The sequence below is a fragment of the Mustela putorius genome, unplaced genomic scaffold (genome assembly GCF_011764305.1).
Source record: "Mustela putorius furo isolate JIRA1106 unplaced genomic scaffold, ASM1176430v1.1 tig00003972_pilon_pilon_pilon, whole genome shotgun sequence".
NCBI classification, from domain to species: Eukaryota; Metazoa; Chordata; class Mammalia; order Carnivora; family Mustelidae; genus Mustela; species Mustela putorius.
In genome coordinates this window covers 19,527,250-19,541,917 of record NW_025422115.1, presented here as the reverse complement: position 1 = coordinate 19,541,917, position 14,668 = coordinate 19,527,250, and the positions used below count along the sequence as shown (strand labels likewise).

The following is a 14,668-nucleotide window of genomic DNA, read 5'->3' as shown; positions in this document are numbered from 1 at the left end:
AAGCCCAAATAATCCAGATACAAGGTATTCTAAAGGTTCATACCTGTTTTGGCTTTGATGTTCCTGGCAGCATGAAATCTTCAATTAGTCACAGCCTGAGGAGAACCCTTCCTAGAAGAAAATAGTAAGGGGAAATTCAGGCTGAGTTCTGTTATTGATAGAATACAACTGATTTGAGGTCTGTGTCTCTTTGCAGCTTCCCCTCATTGGGAAAGGCATGAATTAGGCCCTATAACGTGCTGACCTTGAATCGTTGGGTTCTGAGATCCTGTATGCCTTCCCGTGCCGCCCACTAAAGGGGATCTGGATTCTCCGCTGTTGGAGAATGATTTCCATGCAATAAATACTGCCTCTCTCAAACCCTAGTATTGGCAGACACGATTTCAGCTGAATACTCCCAGGTGGAGGGCCTCAGGGAAGCAGTAGGTAGGCTTGACTCTGCCAGTGATATCTGTGACTCTTTTTTCTTCCCACATGGGCACAAGATGGTAGAAATGGCCCAGAAACTGGGAGCTGCTCTCCAAGTCGGGGAGGCACTAGTCTGGACGAAACCAGTTAAAGATACCAAGTCAAAGCACCGAACCACTTCAGCCAGCAAAGCTGGTGGTTTCCAGCAGCCTCTGGGCTCTAATCAAGCTCTGGGCCAGGCGATGTCTTCAGCAGCTGCACACAGGAAGCTCCCCTCAGGTAGGAGGCGCCACACAGCTCATGGAGTCCTTCGGGGTACAAGCTGCATGGGCCGGCAGAGAGAGGACAGCTTTAAGGGAGGCTTACACTTTTCAGACTGAGAACACATCTAAGTTGCATTTCCTGGAAGGGGAAAAAAGCCATATATACTGGCCAAACTGGCACTTGCTTTCTTAAGGCAAGTTGTGCAGTGGGGAACAGTGACTGGCAGGCTCAGGTGAGTGGTTCAAACGCTGGGGCTTTACACTCTTCAGGGTTAGCAATGCATGGCAGTATCAGTCGGCATGGGTCAGGTAACTGAAGGTGTATCTCACTGAGTCACTGAAGGCAAACTGGACCGTTGCTGTAATTCTTGGCTATGGCCTAACTTCCCAGCTGCAAAGATATGCCACAGTCCCACTGGTCCTAGAAGATACGGGGTTTCTTCTTGAAATTTGACAATAAAAATCATTATTTCCTCCCAAATTGTGGAAGTGGGAACTCAAGCTGCCTGTTCTGTTACCAGGTGCAGGAGGAGTCTCCCAGCTCTCAAAGCCACCATCTCTACCTCTGGAACCAGAGCCCACTACGGAAGCACATCCAACGGAAGCGTCAGCACAAATAAGAGAAAAATAGGAGCAGGATGACCCCAGAGTAGGGGTTTCTTTGGTGAGGATGTAGCAGATTAGGAAAGCTCCCCTGACGCAGGCAGCAAGGAGGCCAGCGTGTTCCTGGGCACCAGGTGTGTGTGACGATGATCGCAAGGGGCCTTTAGCCAGTACAGCCTCCTGTTCGCCCTGTCAGCCTGGAAAGAGAATGGAGCCCGGACAGGTCCTTTAGGAATTAAGTGCAAGGCTCATGGCTGTGTGTGTGTAGCTCCAAATGCCAACAGGGCACATGATGCTTTATCTTTTGAAATGACTTGGGCCTCCTGGATGACTGACCCCATCCTCTGTGGAGGGAAAGTCTGAGGCAGACCCATGCCCAGGAACCCCGTTATGGCGAAGCCTCGGCTTAGCCAAGATGATCCTCAGGCTGTGGGGCTTGGCAGCCCTGAAGGCAAACACAAATCCTGGATTAGTAATCCAGCTCTGACAGTCTGAGGGGAAAAAATGATGAACAAACCTCTGTAAGTTGAGGCCCCAGCCTGTTGGCTCTCTGAGCTGCACCTGTCCAAGGGAATCCCGAACAAGTCGCCATGTCTTGTTCTTGAAAGAAGTCAGAGTGTGCAGAGAGCCAGATCATGTCGGTACAAGCAGCAGGAGTGAAGGGCTGGGCTGGTATCAGCACCAAGGATGAAAAGGGAAAAAAGAGCTTCTTAATTTTGATTTAAAACAATCAATGTTGGGCGCCTGGGTGGCTCAGTGGGTTGGGCCGCTGCCTTCAGCTCAGGTCATGATCTCAGGGTCCTGGGATCGAGGCCCACGTCGGGCTCTCTGCTCAGCTGGGAGCCTGCTTCCCTCTCTCTCTCTGCCTGCCTCTCTGTCTACTTGTGATTTCTCTCTGTAAAATAAATAAATAAATAAAATCTTTAAAAAAAAAAAAAAAAAACAATCAATGTTACCCCTGTCCAGATGCTATCAATACATCATCTATACATCCTTTTTAGAATAAAGATTATGTATTATCATTCCTTTAGGGGAAAGTTGTTACTTAGGTGTAAAAAGAAGAAATCACAATAAAACCTTTTTAAAAGAACCTGTGATTAGTCTCCTCTTCCCTATTTCCAAAAGTAGTTTGAAACTGGAGAAGGTACCTCGCGGCCAAGTTCGTGCTTAGGGCCAGCATAGCTTTTGCTGCTGCCCTGAGGGATGGTGGGCCAGCAGTTTGCATGAGGCCCAGTCCCTATTTTGCACTTAAGATGGCCTAAAATCACCAAAATTTGAAGGTGAGGATAGACCTACTGCCGAACTGAACTAAGGAGTTTTTTGTATCATGACTGGGTCTGTTTCGACATTGAGGCAGCAGCTACAAGAGCAGAAACCCCTGTGGTTCTTGGGTCTCAGAGATCCAGGGCAGCAAAGCGGCGGCAAGGGTCCCTCGGCAAGTGTGTGGCAGACCCGTGGTCTATGTCTGTGCCACTGAGAAAGCTCACCTCTGGCTCGATGCGGAGTCTGGTGTCCCTGTGACCGGAAGGTCTTGGTGAGAAGTAAAAGGGTATAAACTAAGAGGAGAGGGGACTCTGGGAGAGATTCAGGAGGTCAAGTCAACAAGAGTTGGGGGGGCTGGATGTAGCAGGTGAGAACAGACCATCGCGGGGGCACGTGCTGCTGGGGAAGAGTTACACAAACCAGAGAAGAGGAGCATCGTGGGTACGCATGTGCAGGGTTGTGGAGTCTAGTTGTAGACATGTTTGCCTTCAAGACATCCAGAAGGTGATATCAGATACTGGGACAGCTAGATTTCAGGTGTGAAATCTGGCTTGAAGGAAAAGATGCAGGAGTAACTTGATTTGGGTGATCGCTGAAACCATATATTTGAAAGGAGTCCCCAGAAGAAAGCTAGGAACAAGAAGATGGGGTGGGGCGGGGGGGTGGGGACCAAAAATGGGAAACCAGTATTTAAAGGGAGAAACAGAAGAGCTGACAAAGGAGACAGAAGCAAGTGACAGTGACTGAAGAGAAACCCAGGACAGTGGTGTCCGGGGAGGCTAGGGAAGGATGGGCTCAGGAAGGGATTGGTCTCCCTGACGGCTCCCAAAAGAGTGACACTATTATCCTCTATCCATAAAGGAGGTGGTGGAGGTTGAGAGGTAAAATGAGTTTTCCAAGGAAAATGGTGGATCAGGATTTGAACCCAGGTCTGGATGCAGAGCTCCTGCTCTTACCTGTTATCCATGCATTCATGATAAACCTTTTTCTTAAAATTTTTATTATTTCTAAGCTACATGGTTCAGCTGAGTTTTTTCAAATTGTCACAGATCTCCAAAAAAATCTCCCAATGCATTTACTAAAGAAAGTCCACGTATGAGCAGGCCTGCACAGCTCAAGCCCACATTGTCTGGGGCTCAGCCATACTAGGTCGCACTGCCTGGTCTTTTGGGCATGTGGATTCGCAACTTAACTCTGGTGAGAAAGGAGCTATTCTAATTTCTAATATGGGCGTTGCTCATGTCATCACAGTTTTTCACAGAATTAGGAAAATGAGGCAAACTACATCATCACAGCACACGTGGTTTTAGATGGCTTGAACTGAGGCAGGAAAGTGCAAGTATGAACTAGCGTATGGGAAGAGTGCCCTTTTAATGGAGTAATGTTAGTACAAAACTGCATCCCAAAGACAGTAAAGCTTCGGGATGTGTGATTATAATCATTTTGTTTTCAAGAGCGGGGGAGGGGCAGAGGGAGAGACAGAATCTTAAGCAGCAGCACACCTAGCACGGAGCCAGATGAGGCTAGATCTCAAGGCTTGATCTCAACGCTGAGATCATGGCCGGAGTCAAAATCAAGATTGGATGCTTAACCTGCCTGAGCCACCCAGGTATCACTAAGATTTTATTTTTTAAAGCAATCTCTATACCCAACATGGGGCTCAAACTCATGACCCTGAGATGAAGAGTTGCACACTCTTCTGATTGAGCCAGTCAGGTGCTTCTGAAAATTAAAATTCTAAAAAATATTCAATTAGTACCCACCTCCCCTAAAGGGCAGGAAGGGAAGAACCATGGAACAACAACAAAAAAAGATGAGAGAAAGACAAAATAAGAAATAAAATGTTAATGTGAATCCAATCAAGTCCATAATTACATTAAAATGTTATTAGACTAAATAGTAATTGGGCGCCTGGGTGGCTCAGTGGGTTAAGCCTCTGCCTTTGGCTCAGGTCATGATCTCAGCGTCCTGGGATCGAGTCCCGCATTGGGCTCTCGGCTCAGCGGGGAGCCTGCTTCTCCCTCTCTCTCTGCCTGCTTATGATCTCTGTCAAATAAATAAAATCTTAAAAAAAAAACTGGACTGTACATTCTAATTAAAAAGAGGAAGGATAAACAAATCTGTCACTGAAAGCAGAAGGATGGAAAAAGCGATACCATTCAAGCTACAGGTCTAAGTCTGGAGAGCTGTATTAATTCCACTAAAGAAGACTTCAAAACAAGGAGCATTACCAGAAATAAAGAGGGACATTTTATAATAATAAAAAGTTCAATTCAGTAAAAGAAACATAACAAATATGTATGCACCTAACAGCATTACTTCAAAATACATGAAGCAAAAATTAATAGTTAAGGGCACCTGGGTGGCTCAGTGGGTTAAGCCGCTGCCTTCAGCTCAGGTCGTGATCTCAGGGTCCTGGGATCGAGTCCCGCATCAGGCTCTCTGCTCAGCAGGGAGCCTGCTTCCGTCTCTCTCTCTCTCTCTGCCTACTTGTGATCTCTCTGTCAAATAAAACAAAAAAAGAGTAAGAAAAAAAATTGATAGTTAAATCTACAATCTTGGTTGGCTATGTCAGCACTCCCTCTTTCAGCAGTTGTTAGAATTAGACAATAAGTATAAAAAGGACATACAAGCCACCTTGACTGAATTGACATTTACAGAACGCTACAGCCAACATCTGCAGACTGTACATTCTTCCCAAGTGCTCCTAGTACATGCAGCAGGACAGACTACGGACTGGGCCACGTCATAGGTCTTAAAGTGAAAAGACTGAAATTTACACAATCTGTTCCCTAACCACAATTAAATTCTATTAGAAATTGATAACAATTGTATGTCTTCTTTGGAGAAGTGTCCATTGTCTTCTGCCCATTTGTTAACTGGCTTATTTGCTTTTTTGGGTATTGAGTTTGAGAAGTTCTTAGATATCAGCCCTTTATCTATGTCATTTGCATGTATCTTCTCCCTAAATAAATAATCCAGTCAGTAAATGGACAAAAGACATGAGCACTCACTTCTCCAGAGAAGACATACAAATGGCTGCCAGACACATGAAAAAATGTTCTACATCACTCGGCATCAGGGAGATTCAAATCAAAACCACAATGAGATACCACCTCACACCAGTGAGAGTGGCCAAAATTAACAAGACAGGAAACAACAGATCTCAGTGAGGATGTGGAGAGAGGGGATCCCCCTTACACTGTCAGTGGGAACGCAAGCTAGTACTCTGGAAAACGGTGTGCAGATTCCTCAAGATGTTGAAATTAGAGCTACTCTATGACCCAGCAATTGCACTAGTAGGTATTCACTGCAAAGATACAGACGTAGTGAAAAGAAAGGCACCTGCACCCCAATGTTCACAGCAGCAATAGCCACAATAGTCAAACTGTGGAAAGAGCCGAGATGCCCTTCAACAGATGAATGGATAAAGAAGATATGGTCCATATATACAATGCAGTATTACTCGAGGATGAATACCCAATTTTTGTATCGACATGGATGGAACTGGAGGTGACTATGCTGAGTGAAATAAGTCAAGCCAAGAAAGACAATTACCATATGGTTTCACTCATATGTAGAACATAAGGAATAGCATGGAGGACCACAGGGAAGGGAGGGAAAATTGCAAAGAAATCAGAGGGGGAGACAAACCATGAGAGACTCTCGACTCTGGGAACCAAACTGAAGATTACTGAAGGGAGGGGTTGGGGGGGAGGGGGTAACCGGGTGATGGGTATTACGGTGGGCATGTGTGGTGACGAGCACTGGGTGTTAACACACAACTAATGAATCGTTGAACACTTAACGTCAAAAGCTAATGATGTACTGTATGCTGGCTAACCGAATATAGTAAGAAAAAGAAATTATTAACAAGACACGAAGAAAACCCCTAAGTATTTAGACACTAAACATACTTGCAGTAACTCATAAGTTAAGAAAGAAACCAAAAGAGAAAATATTTCGAATAATGAAAACAAATCACAATTTGTAGGACTTAGCTAAAAGCAGTGCTTATAGGAAACTTACGGCTATAAATGCTTCTATTAGAAAATAAGAAAGGCAGAAAACCAGTGATAGAGATTCCTACCTTAAACTAGAAAAAGAGCAAAATAAACCCTAAATAACTACAGAGCAGACAAAAATTATTAAAGATCTAAAAAGCTAGAAGTTCTATGGAAAAAAAAATCCCCAGCTAAACTGATGAAGGAAAAAGGAGATGACAAATCAGGATATAAAGATAACAGGAATGAAGGTAACAGCATTATAGATCCTACAGAAATAAGAAAGATCAAGGAACATTATGAACCATTTATAATCTGAAGCAAATTCTTGGCCCAGATGATTTAAGCTGGCAAATTTTATTAAATTCAACTTCACAAAAATTTTTAGAAAATAGGAACAAAAGCTTCCCAACTTGTTTGTATGAGGCCAGCATAATCCTGATACCAAAACCGGATAAAGACATTACCGAATAAGGAAACAATACCCATTATTCTGCATGACCATGGATACAAAAATTCTTAATATATTAGCAAATTAATATTAGCACATAGAATCTAGCAGAATACAAAAAGGTTAACTACATACATCATGACTGAGTTGGGGTTATCCCAGAATAATTTTAAATTTAATTAACTCTTGGTTTACTGTTTGAAAATCAAAGTACTTTCATATGTTAACAAAATAAATGAGAAAGTCCTATGATTTCGGTGGGATACAGAAAGAGCATTTTTTTTTTTTAAAGATTTTATTTATTTGACAGACAGAGATCACAAGTAGGCAGAGAGGCAGGCAGAGAGAGAGGAGGAAGCAGGCTCCTTGCTGAGCAGAGAGCCCGATGCGGGGCTCGATCCCAGGACCCTGAGATCATGACCTGAGCCAAAAGCAGAGGCTTAACCCACTGAGCCACCCAGGTGCCCCAGAAAGATCAATTTTTAAAAAGCCGTCATAAGAACACGGTTAATCAGGCATAGGAAGGAACATCAACTTAACAAAAGGCGTCTATGGAAAAGAGTGCAGTGAGTATCACATTTAGTAGTAAAACACTCACCACCCTGCCGCTAAGATCAGGACCAAGGCAAGGTTGTCTACTTGTAAGTTTTGTTCAACGTTATACTAGAAGTTCTAGTCAGTGCTACAAAGGCAAGAAATAAAAAGGTATAGACAGAAAACTTCACATAGGACATGGTCGCTTATGTAGGAAAACCCAAGGAATCCTAAAAATAAGTAAATAACAAGGGATAACTAGATCTGACAAAAATCCATGATACTGTTACATACCACCAAGGGAGAGTTTGAAAATGAAATTCAAAAAAATCCATTTATAAAACTCAAGAACTACTGATATGAAATACTTAGGAATGAACTTAAACACGCAGCCCTTGTACCCTGAAAACTACAAAGGGTTGCTGTGAAAAAGACCAAAAGGGAAAGCTAGGCCATGTTGACATGCTAGAAAACTAACTCTTGTTGAGGTAAAAATTCTTTCCAAATAGATCGGATTCCTATCACAAGCTCAACAACATTTGGGGTAGAAAGTGCCAAGGTGGTTCTAAAATGTGAGGAAGGGGGGTGCCTGGGTGGCTCAGTCGTTAAGTGTCTGCCTTTGGCTCAGATGATGGTTCTGGGATCCTGGGATCTAGCCCCGCATTGGGCTCCCTGCTGAGCAGAGAGCCTGCTTCTCCCTCTCCCATTCCCCTGCTTGTGTTCCCTCTCTTGCTGTGTCTCTGTCAAATAAATAAATAAAATCTTAAAAGAAGGAGCACCTGGGTGGCTCAGTGGGTTAGGCCTCTGCCTTCGGCTCGGGTCATAATCCAGGGGTCCTGGGATCGAGCCCCACATCGGGCTCTCTGCTCATTGGGGAGCCTGCTTCCTCCTCTCTCTCTGCCTGCCTCTCTGCCTAGTTGTGATCTCTGTCAAATAAATAAAAATATTTTTTAAAAAAATCTTAAAAGTGTCAGGAAGATACAAAGGACTTGGTGCATCCAAGGTGATCTTGAACAAGGCTGAAGGACTTAACACTCATTACCTCACTTCAGGGCTTGACCAGAATAGCAATTATGTGATACTGGCATCAGGACAGACAAATAGATCCGTAAATAGACCCACACTTATCCAGTCATTGTTGATAAAGGCCTGAAAGCAATGCAGTGGGGGAAGGAAAGTCAGAGCCAGACCAACCAGATAGCTGTGTAGAAAACAGTGAATCTGATCCCAATCTAACACCATCCACAAAAAGTCACTCAAAATGGATTATAGACTGAGGTGTAAAACCTAAAACTGCAAAGCTCCAGGAAGAAAAGAACGCGACTATAAGCATGACAGGAAGAGTTCAATGCTTCAGACCAGTGAGCCAGAAAGAAAATGAGTATTTGTCTACAGACTGGGAACATATAAAGAACTCCTACAACTCAGTAATAAAACTAACCATCCAAACAACAATGTATACAAAACCACCCAGGGGCACCTGGGTGGCTCAGTGGGTTAAAACCTCTGCCTTCAGCTCGGGTCATGATCCCAGGGTCCTGGGATCAAGCCCCGCTTTGGGCTCTCTGCTCAGCAGGGAGCCTGCTTCCTCCTCTCTCTCTGCCTGCCTCTCTGCCTACTTGTGATCTCTGTCTGTCAAATAAATAAATAAATCTAAAAAAAAAAAAAAAAAAAACCCAAAACAAAAAAACCACCCAGCTGGGGGGGGGGGGAGGAGTAGGCAGATTTGGACACTTCACAAAGATACATGAATGGCCAATAATCATGTAAAAAACACTATTCGCCATCAGGAAGATGCAAAATTAGATTACAGTGAAATACCATTATTTACTTTCAAGATGGCTTACAATCAAACTTGGGCACATCCGAATCCTGGTGCCAACGAGAAGCCTCCGGAACTGTCACACATCATTGGTGGGAGTAAAACGGTTCAGTCACTTTGGAGGGATGGGAACATTCTGTACCTGGATAGGCTTTTGGGTTAGACAGGTGTACACGTTTGTCAAAACCACCAAATGATACACTTGACATCTGTGTAGCTCCACTGTATGAAAATTTTTACCTACGACAAGACTCCAGAGTCATTGTGCTAGCTTTTCAAGGTTTTAAAATAGTAGTAAAGAGACCCAGAAAATTGCCAGTTCAGTTTGGGAATTTTAACTGGTAATTATTAAGCTTTGAAATACGTGCTGTGTACTGTACTATCTTGCACAGCACTCTCCTTTACATGTACACTAAGAACCCCGAGGGGCGACCATGCACCCACTTCATTGATGAGCAAAGTGAGGCTCAGGAGGATCATACGCCGTCATACGATACTGCCGTCTCGACACCCTGCACAGAATGTGAGTTTCCTCCGATGAGCTCTCCTTCCCACTAGCCAGAATAAAAATGCAAACTCAGTCTGCATGATGGTGACGACTGATCTGGGGCCAAACTGTCCTCTCAACAGTTTGGTGTGGCTGGTGCTTTCCCTAGAGCATTAAACCTTCTCAAGCAAGTATGAGTGTTAATAGCATCTTAGGGAGGCTCATTTCTCACCAGGCCCCCTTTTCTAGTCCAGTCGATTTTCCAACCTCTGACCAAGTCCCACACGGAAAGCTCTGTACCATACAGCTTCGGGCGCAGGGTGGAGGCCCGAGGCCGCACATGCCGCTTATCCTGGCAGCTCACTTCCGCAAAGCCTCTCCCAAGTGCTGGAGTCCGAGCTTCCTGCTGAGGCTTAGCTGCCTTCTAGAAAAGGTGGGACGTCTGGAGGGGCCCTGTGCGCATTCCTGACTCCGTGCAGCTCATTCAGGCACAAGTAAAGCTTCTCAAGACAGAAAGGAATACTTGCCCTATACGCACAATGCATTGGGATACTTTGTGTTAACCACCAAAATGACTATAAAAACACTGCTCTAGGGGCGCCTGGGTGGCTCAGTGGGTTAAGCCTCTGCTTTCGGCTCAGGTCATGGTCCCGCGGTCCTGGGATCGAGCCCCACATCGGGCTCTCTGCTTCAGCGGGGAGCCTGCTTCCTCCTCTCTCTCTCTCTGCCTGCATCTCTCCTGCTTGTGATCTCTGTCTGTCAAATAAATAAATAAAATCTTTAAAAAAAAACAAAAACAAAAACAAAAACAAAAAAAACACTGCTCTAAGGTACGTGCTGATTACATGTTCCTGACGTCCCCATGCAAACTGGGGGACCATATATACGAAGGCAGAGGGGAGCAGACAGCTCGGAGCCGGACTAAGAAAAAGGCCCGTGGGAAACACCTCAGTACTCTCACAGCTGTCTTCGGTTTACGTAACAGAAGTGAGGAGTTATTCCAGCTCTTCTTGGAAAAACAGAAAGCTCTTCCCACTTCAGCCTTTCTAATACAAATAGGCTAGGAGCTTGGTGTTTAATTATTTTTAATGGAGCCTGGAGGCAGAGACTGATGGGGTAGCAGCCAGAAATTCCCTTAATTGCTTGCTTTGAATTTCAAGCTCTAGGTTTAAATTCTCTTTGAAGGAGTGAGCAAGCCTTTCCTTCTTACCCACAGCAGGCGGGGGAGGCCATACACAAAGAACCCGAGGTAGTTTTGAGGTTCCAGAAGCTGCTAAGAGCCAGGTATGAACTGATTACCCCTGACCCAAGTCAGCCAGCCAGCAGCTGCCGCGTTCACACCGCTCTTTGAACTGAGAAGGCTCACCGCACTCTTCCAAACGGCTGTTCCACAGTGGCTTGGCTACTCTGTCTTGGTACTACTGTCTTCTGTCACCTTAAACCAACAGACGACAGATCTATAGCTCAGGCTCAGCGGTGGGGAAAAAATAAACACCTCAGGAGCAGAGTAACATACAGCTCACGTCCTAGTCAAGATCAGAAATGATTAGACTTTTCCGGCACCAGAGTGGGGCTGGGAGAGAGAGACTCAATCACAAGCAGACTTAGGATTCCTGAAATGTAAATTGTTTTTAATATATTTAAAAGCACACGGAAGTCTCCTTGACTTATAAAAAAATAAATACATAACATGACAGATTTATTCATGATTCTGGGGCTCGGATGAGGTAAAACTTTTTAATGGATGTGGTGTGTCAATGTAACACAGACATGATCTGTTACACACGCAGAAGCATATTCCAGTTGTAAAAGCAAATTCCTTCAACGATCAGAACGAACAAAGATCAGTCTTCCACTGTAGAAAGTGTATCCAGAGCTGGGGGCTGAGACTGGGCCCAGGCACAGTGGGCTCTAGACCAGCCTACAACCCCGGGGGAGGGCAGAAGGCAGAGGCTGGCAGTCCCCAAGGCCACCACACAGGCGAGCCAGGCTTCTGAGCAAAGGCAGAAAATGAAGGCCTTCCTCAAAGGCGGCACAGAGCCTCAGCTGCAACTATGAAGCCACAGGGACGACTGTTCTGTCCTGACTTGGGGCTCTGTCTGCACTTTTTGAGAGCAGAAGACTACGAAGGTGTGCTCATTAAACATTTTCGTTGTAACACTGAATGGAAATCGTGATCCTGCCCATGAGCACAGAGTGGGGAGAGAACACGAGACCCTCGTTCTGGGCTCCACAGGGGCCGGGAGCCCAGGAGAGCCTGGGCCCCTGGAGAAGTGCTTTCTTCAGCGGACACGCTCTCCAGAATGGAGTCTGGCCTGAAATAATTGACAACGCTGCACAAAATGGGGACATGGCAATCAAGTTTTACCCCTGTAACACACAACATAAAAAAACTCCCCAAATCCAGTCTTGTTAGTAGATAGCTAAATTCTGATTAAAACCTGAAATGTTTCTGTGTAATCGTCAACAGGCTGGAATGTATCTGATACAGTTGAATCTGTTGTTTCTTTGGCTATCTATCCTTCAATTAGATCTAGAAACTGTTTGGACACCCCTCCATCCTATGTTTCCTGTAATTTAAACTGGGTAGCTCTCCTTCGGAAAAATTACCCACAGCCACCTTCCTAGGAGTGCGGGCGGACTTCTGAGTAGAAGAGGCCTTCGGCGGAAATGGCATCTCCAAGGCCCACTGTTCGAATGGGATCTTTACACACCAGCACCGGTGTGAAGTGGAAGGATACGCCCTCCCTGTGCCACTTGGCTACTGGCTCGTTGGGGTTTATTACGATCCTCGAGCCCGCCTCCGAATGGGAGGTCATGAACTCACGGGGTGCCCGCAGGGACACTCGACTGGCATCGATGGTGTCTGTCGCACAGGCCTGTGTCCCAGCCACGCGAGCGCCCGCGGCCACAGCCGCCAGCTGATTGGCCCAGTGTCCATCAACAGTCGCCAGGATGTGGTAGACTAGTGTGTGGAAATGGATCCTGGTGAGGTCCGAGGCTCTGCTTTTACTCCTCCCGTGTTCCTTCAAGATCCAAAAGAGGATGTCACTGACCATGCCCACGTCGGGGATGCCATTCCATGAAGAGAGAGAGGAGTGAGGGCCAGATGCCGCCTGGCTGAGGAACAGCAGCTCCTGTTCGTTCAGGCCCAGAGAAGTCACCGCAGGAAAGACCTGCTAACAGAAACATAACGGAGGTCTCTTTCTGATGGACACCTCACTCCCAAGAGACCCGAGGACACAGTGAGTGACTATAAGTCAGGGAAGGCAGGCAGAACGATGTTCTTCCTTCCCATGAGACTCCCTGCCCCAAAAGTGATGGTCACAGGTACTGCTTTGGCCATGACACCTCTAACCGTACCTTCATTATCCCTTGGGATAAATCCAGAAAGTGGCAGTGATACTGCTGTGGACTCGGTCTTTTGTTACATTCACTCAAAGGGCAGAGAGGCACCTACTTCCTATTTCTGTCCATGGTGCCTCGCTTGAGACTTTGCACGCACAGCAGACCCTTGCCTACCGGTGGGACATATTCCCAAACGCCAGCAGGCACCGGGCCAGTGGAGCAGAGAAGGCTCTGGCAGCACACAGGCTCAGGTGGTTCCGTGTACACGCCAAGAAGCAGGGAGAAAGGTCTCCTGTTAGAGCTAAGATTTTAAGCAGGGATGGGTTAGGTAAGGCTGTATTTAGTGCTGATGGTGCGCATGGGGTACTGCAAAGGAGCCGCTGAGCCGGTTTTAGTCTTAAGGGGAGCTGCTACGACCTCCTGCTCTCTGACCTGGTGCTCCTCTCCTCGAAGCCAGAGCACTGCACACACGGGGAAGGGAAGGGGTATGTGTGGGTGCATGTGGCTTTGCTAACGTAAGAGCTCTTCCACTTAGGGCATGTGCTGTGCGAGGCCCTGAGCGGGTGGCTTTTGCTCATTCAATTCTTACCATAACCCTCCCAGAGCAGGAGGAATTGCCTCCATTTACCAGCTATGGGGACCAAGGCTCAGAAAGGTTAAATAGATACACAGAAAATGAAATAAACACGGCTTTTTTAAAAAGTGGAAAGGTAACCTTAAAGAGGAAATGCAAATTAAAACCTCTACTGAGAGAGACCAAGTGCAAACCCTGACATAAATGGCGGAGTGTGGGCGATAACCATGTGTGTGAGTGAGGGGCAGACACTCACGGCAGTGACACTGGGGGTGACAATGCCTGCGGCGGGGGAGGTGGTGGCTGTGCGTGGTGGCTATTTGGGAACTCACCACATGCTACAAACTTGAAACTACCCTAAAAGGTAAAGTCTATTAAAACAACCAAAGATTATTCTCAAATATTTTTCACCTGTCAGACTGGTCAAAGAATGCGTGTTTCTAATCACATCCTGGTGCCAAAGATACGAGGAAATGAGCACTTGTAAAGGGTTCCAGTGGAGGTGAATGGGGACAGCTCTTGCGGAGGGCATTCTGGCAGCATTAAACTTACAAAGGCCTTCTCGGCTGCCCCTGGCAGTTGTACTCCTGCGAATTCATCGGACACATGTACCTGCTCAGGGGAAATGAAAGTCACGTACGAAGTTCTCTGCTGCACCACCGCCTGGGATAGCTAAGGTGAGAAACCAAGATGCCCACCAAGTCGGTGCAGGGTGAATAACCCAGGGAACCCCATACTCCCTTTCATCACCTGGTTGTGAAATGGCAGGATGTTCCCCGGTGATGACGAAGAAAAGCCCTCCAAATCCAATCAGTGAAAAAAAGCCAAGTGCAGAACAGTCTATATTCTGAACACTGTGCTACCTTTTGGGGTAAAAAGGAACCAAACATTAAGGCTACATTCCCATGTTT

At 46.0% G+C, this 14,668-nt stretch overlaps 2 protein-coding genes across 6 annotated transcripts in view; one reads left to right on the top strand and one right to left on the bottom strand.

The window, feature by feature from the left end:
• Positions 1 to 1,968, top strand: part of BBS4 (Bardet-Biedl syndrome 4) — a 56,438-nt gene extending 54,470 nt beyond the window's left edge. For both annotated transcript variants that reach the window (XM_045070745.1, XM_045070744.1), the window contains exons 15-16: positions 486 to 687; positions 1,193 to 1,968. In XM_045070745.1, coding sequence (XP_044926680.1) covers positions 486 to 687; positions 1,193 to 1,302 — 312 coding nt within the window. In that variant the 3' untranslated portion in view covers positions 1,303 to 1,968. The remainder of the gene's footprint in view (positions 1 to 485; positions 688 to 1,192) is intronic.
• Positions 1,969 to 11,445: 9,477 nt separating this feature from the next.
• The window catches only part of ADPGK (ADP dependent glucokinase), a 42,919-nt gene continuing 39,696 nt past the window's right edge, over positions 11,446 to 14,668 (bottom strand). For 2 of the 4 annotated variants that reach the window (XM_045070746.1, XM_045070748.1), the window contains one exon: positions 11,446 to 13,014. In XM_045070746.1, coding sequence (XP_044926681.1) covers positions 12,460 to 13,014 — 555 coding nt within the window. In that variant the 3' untranslated portion in view covers positions 11,446 to 12,459. The remainder of the gene's footprint in view (positions 13,015 to 14,668) is intronic. The other 2 variants (XM_045070747.1, XM_045070749.1) reach the window with 1 other exon arrangement.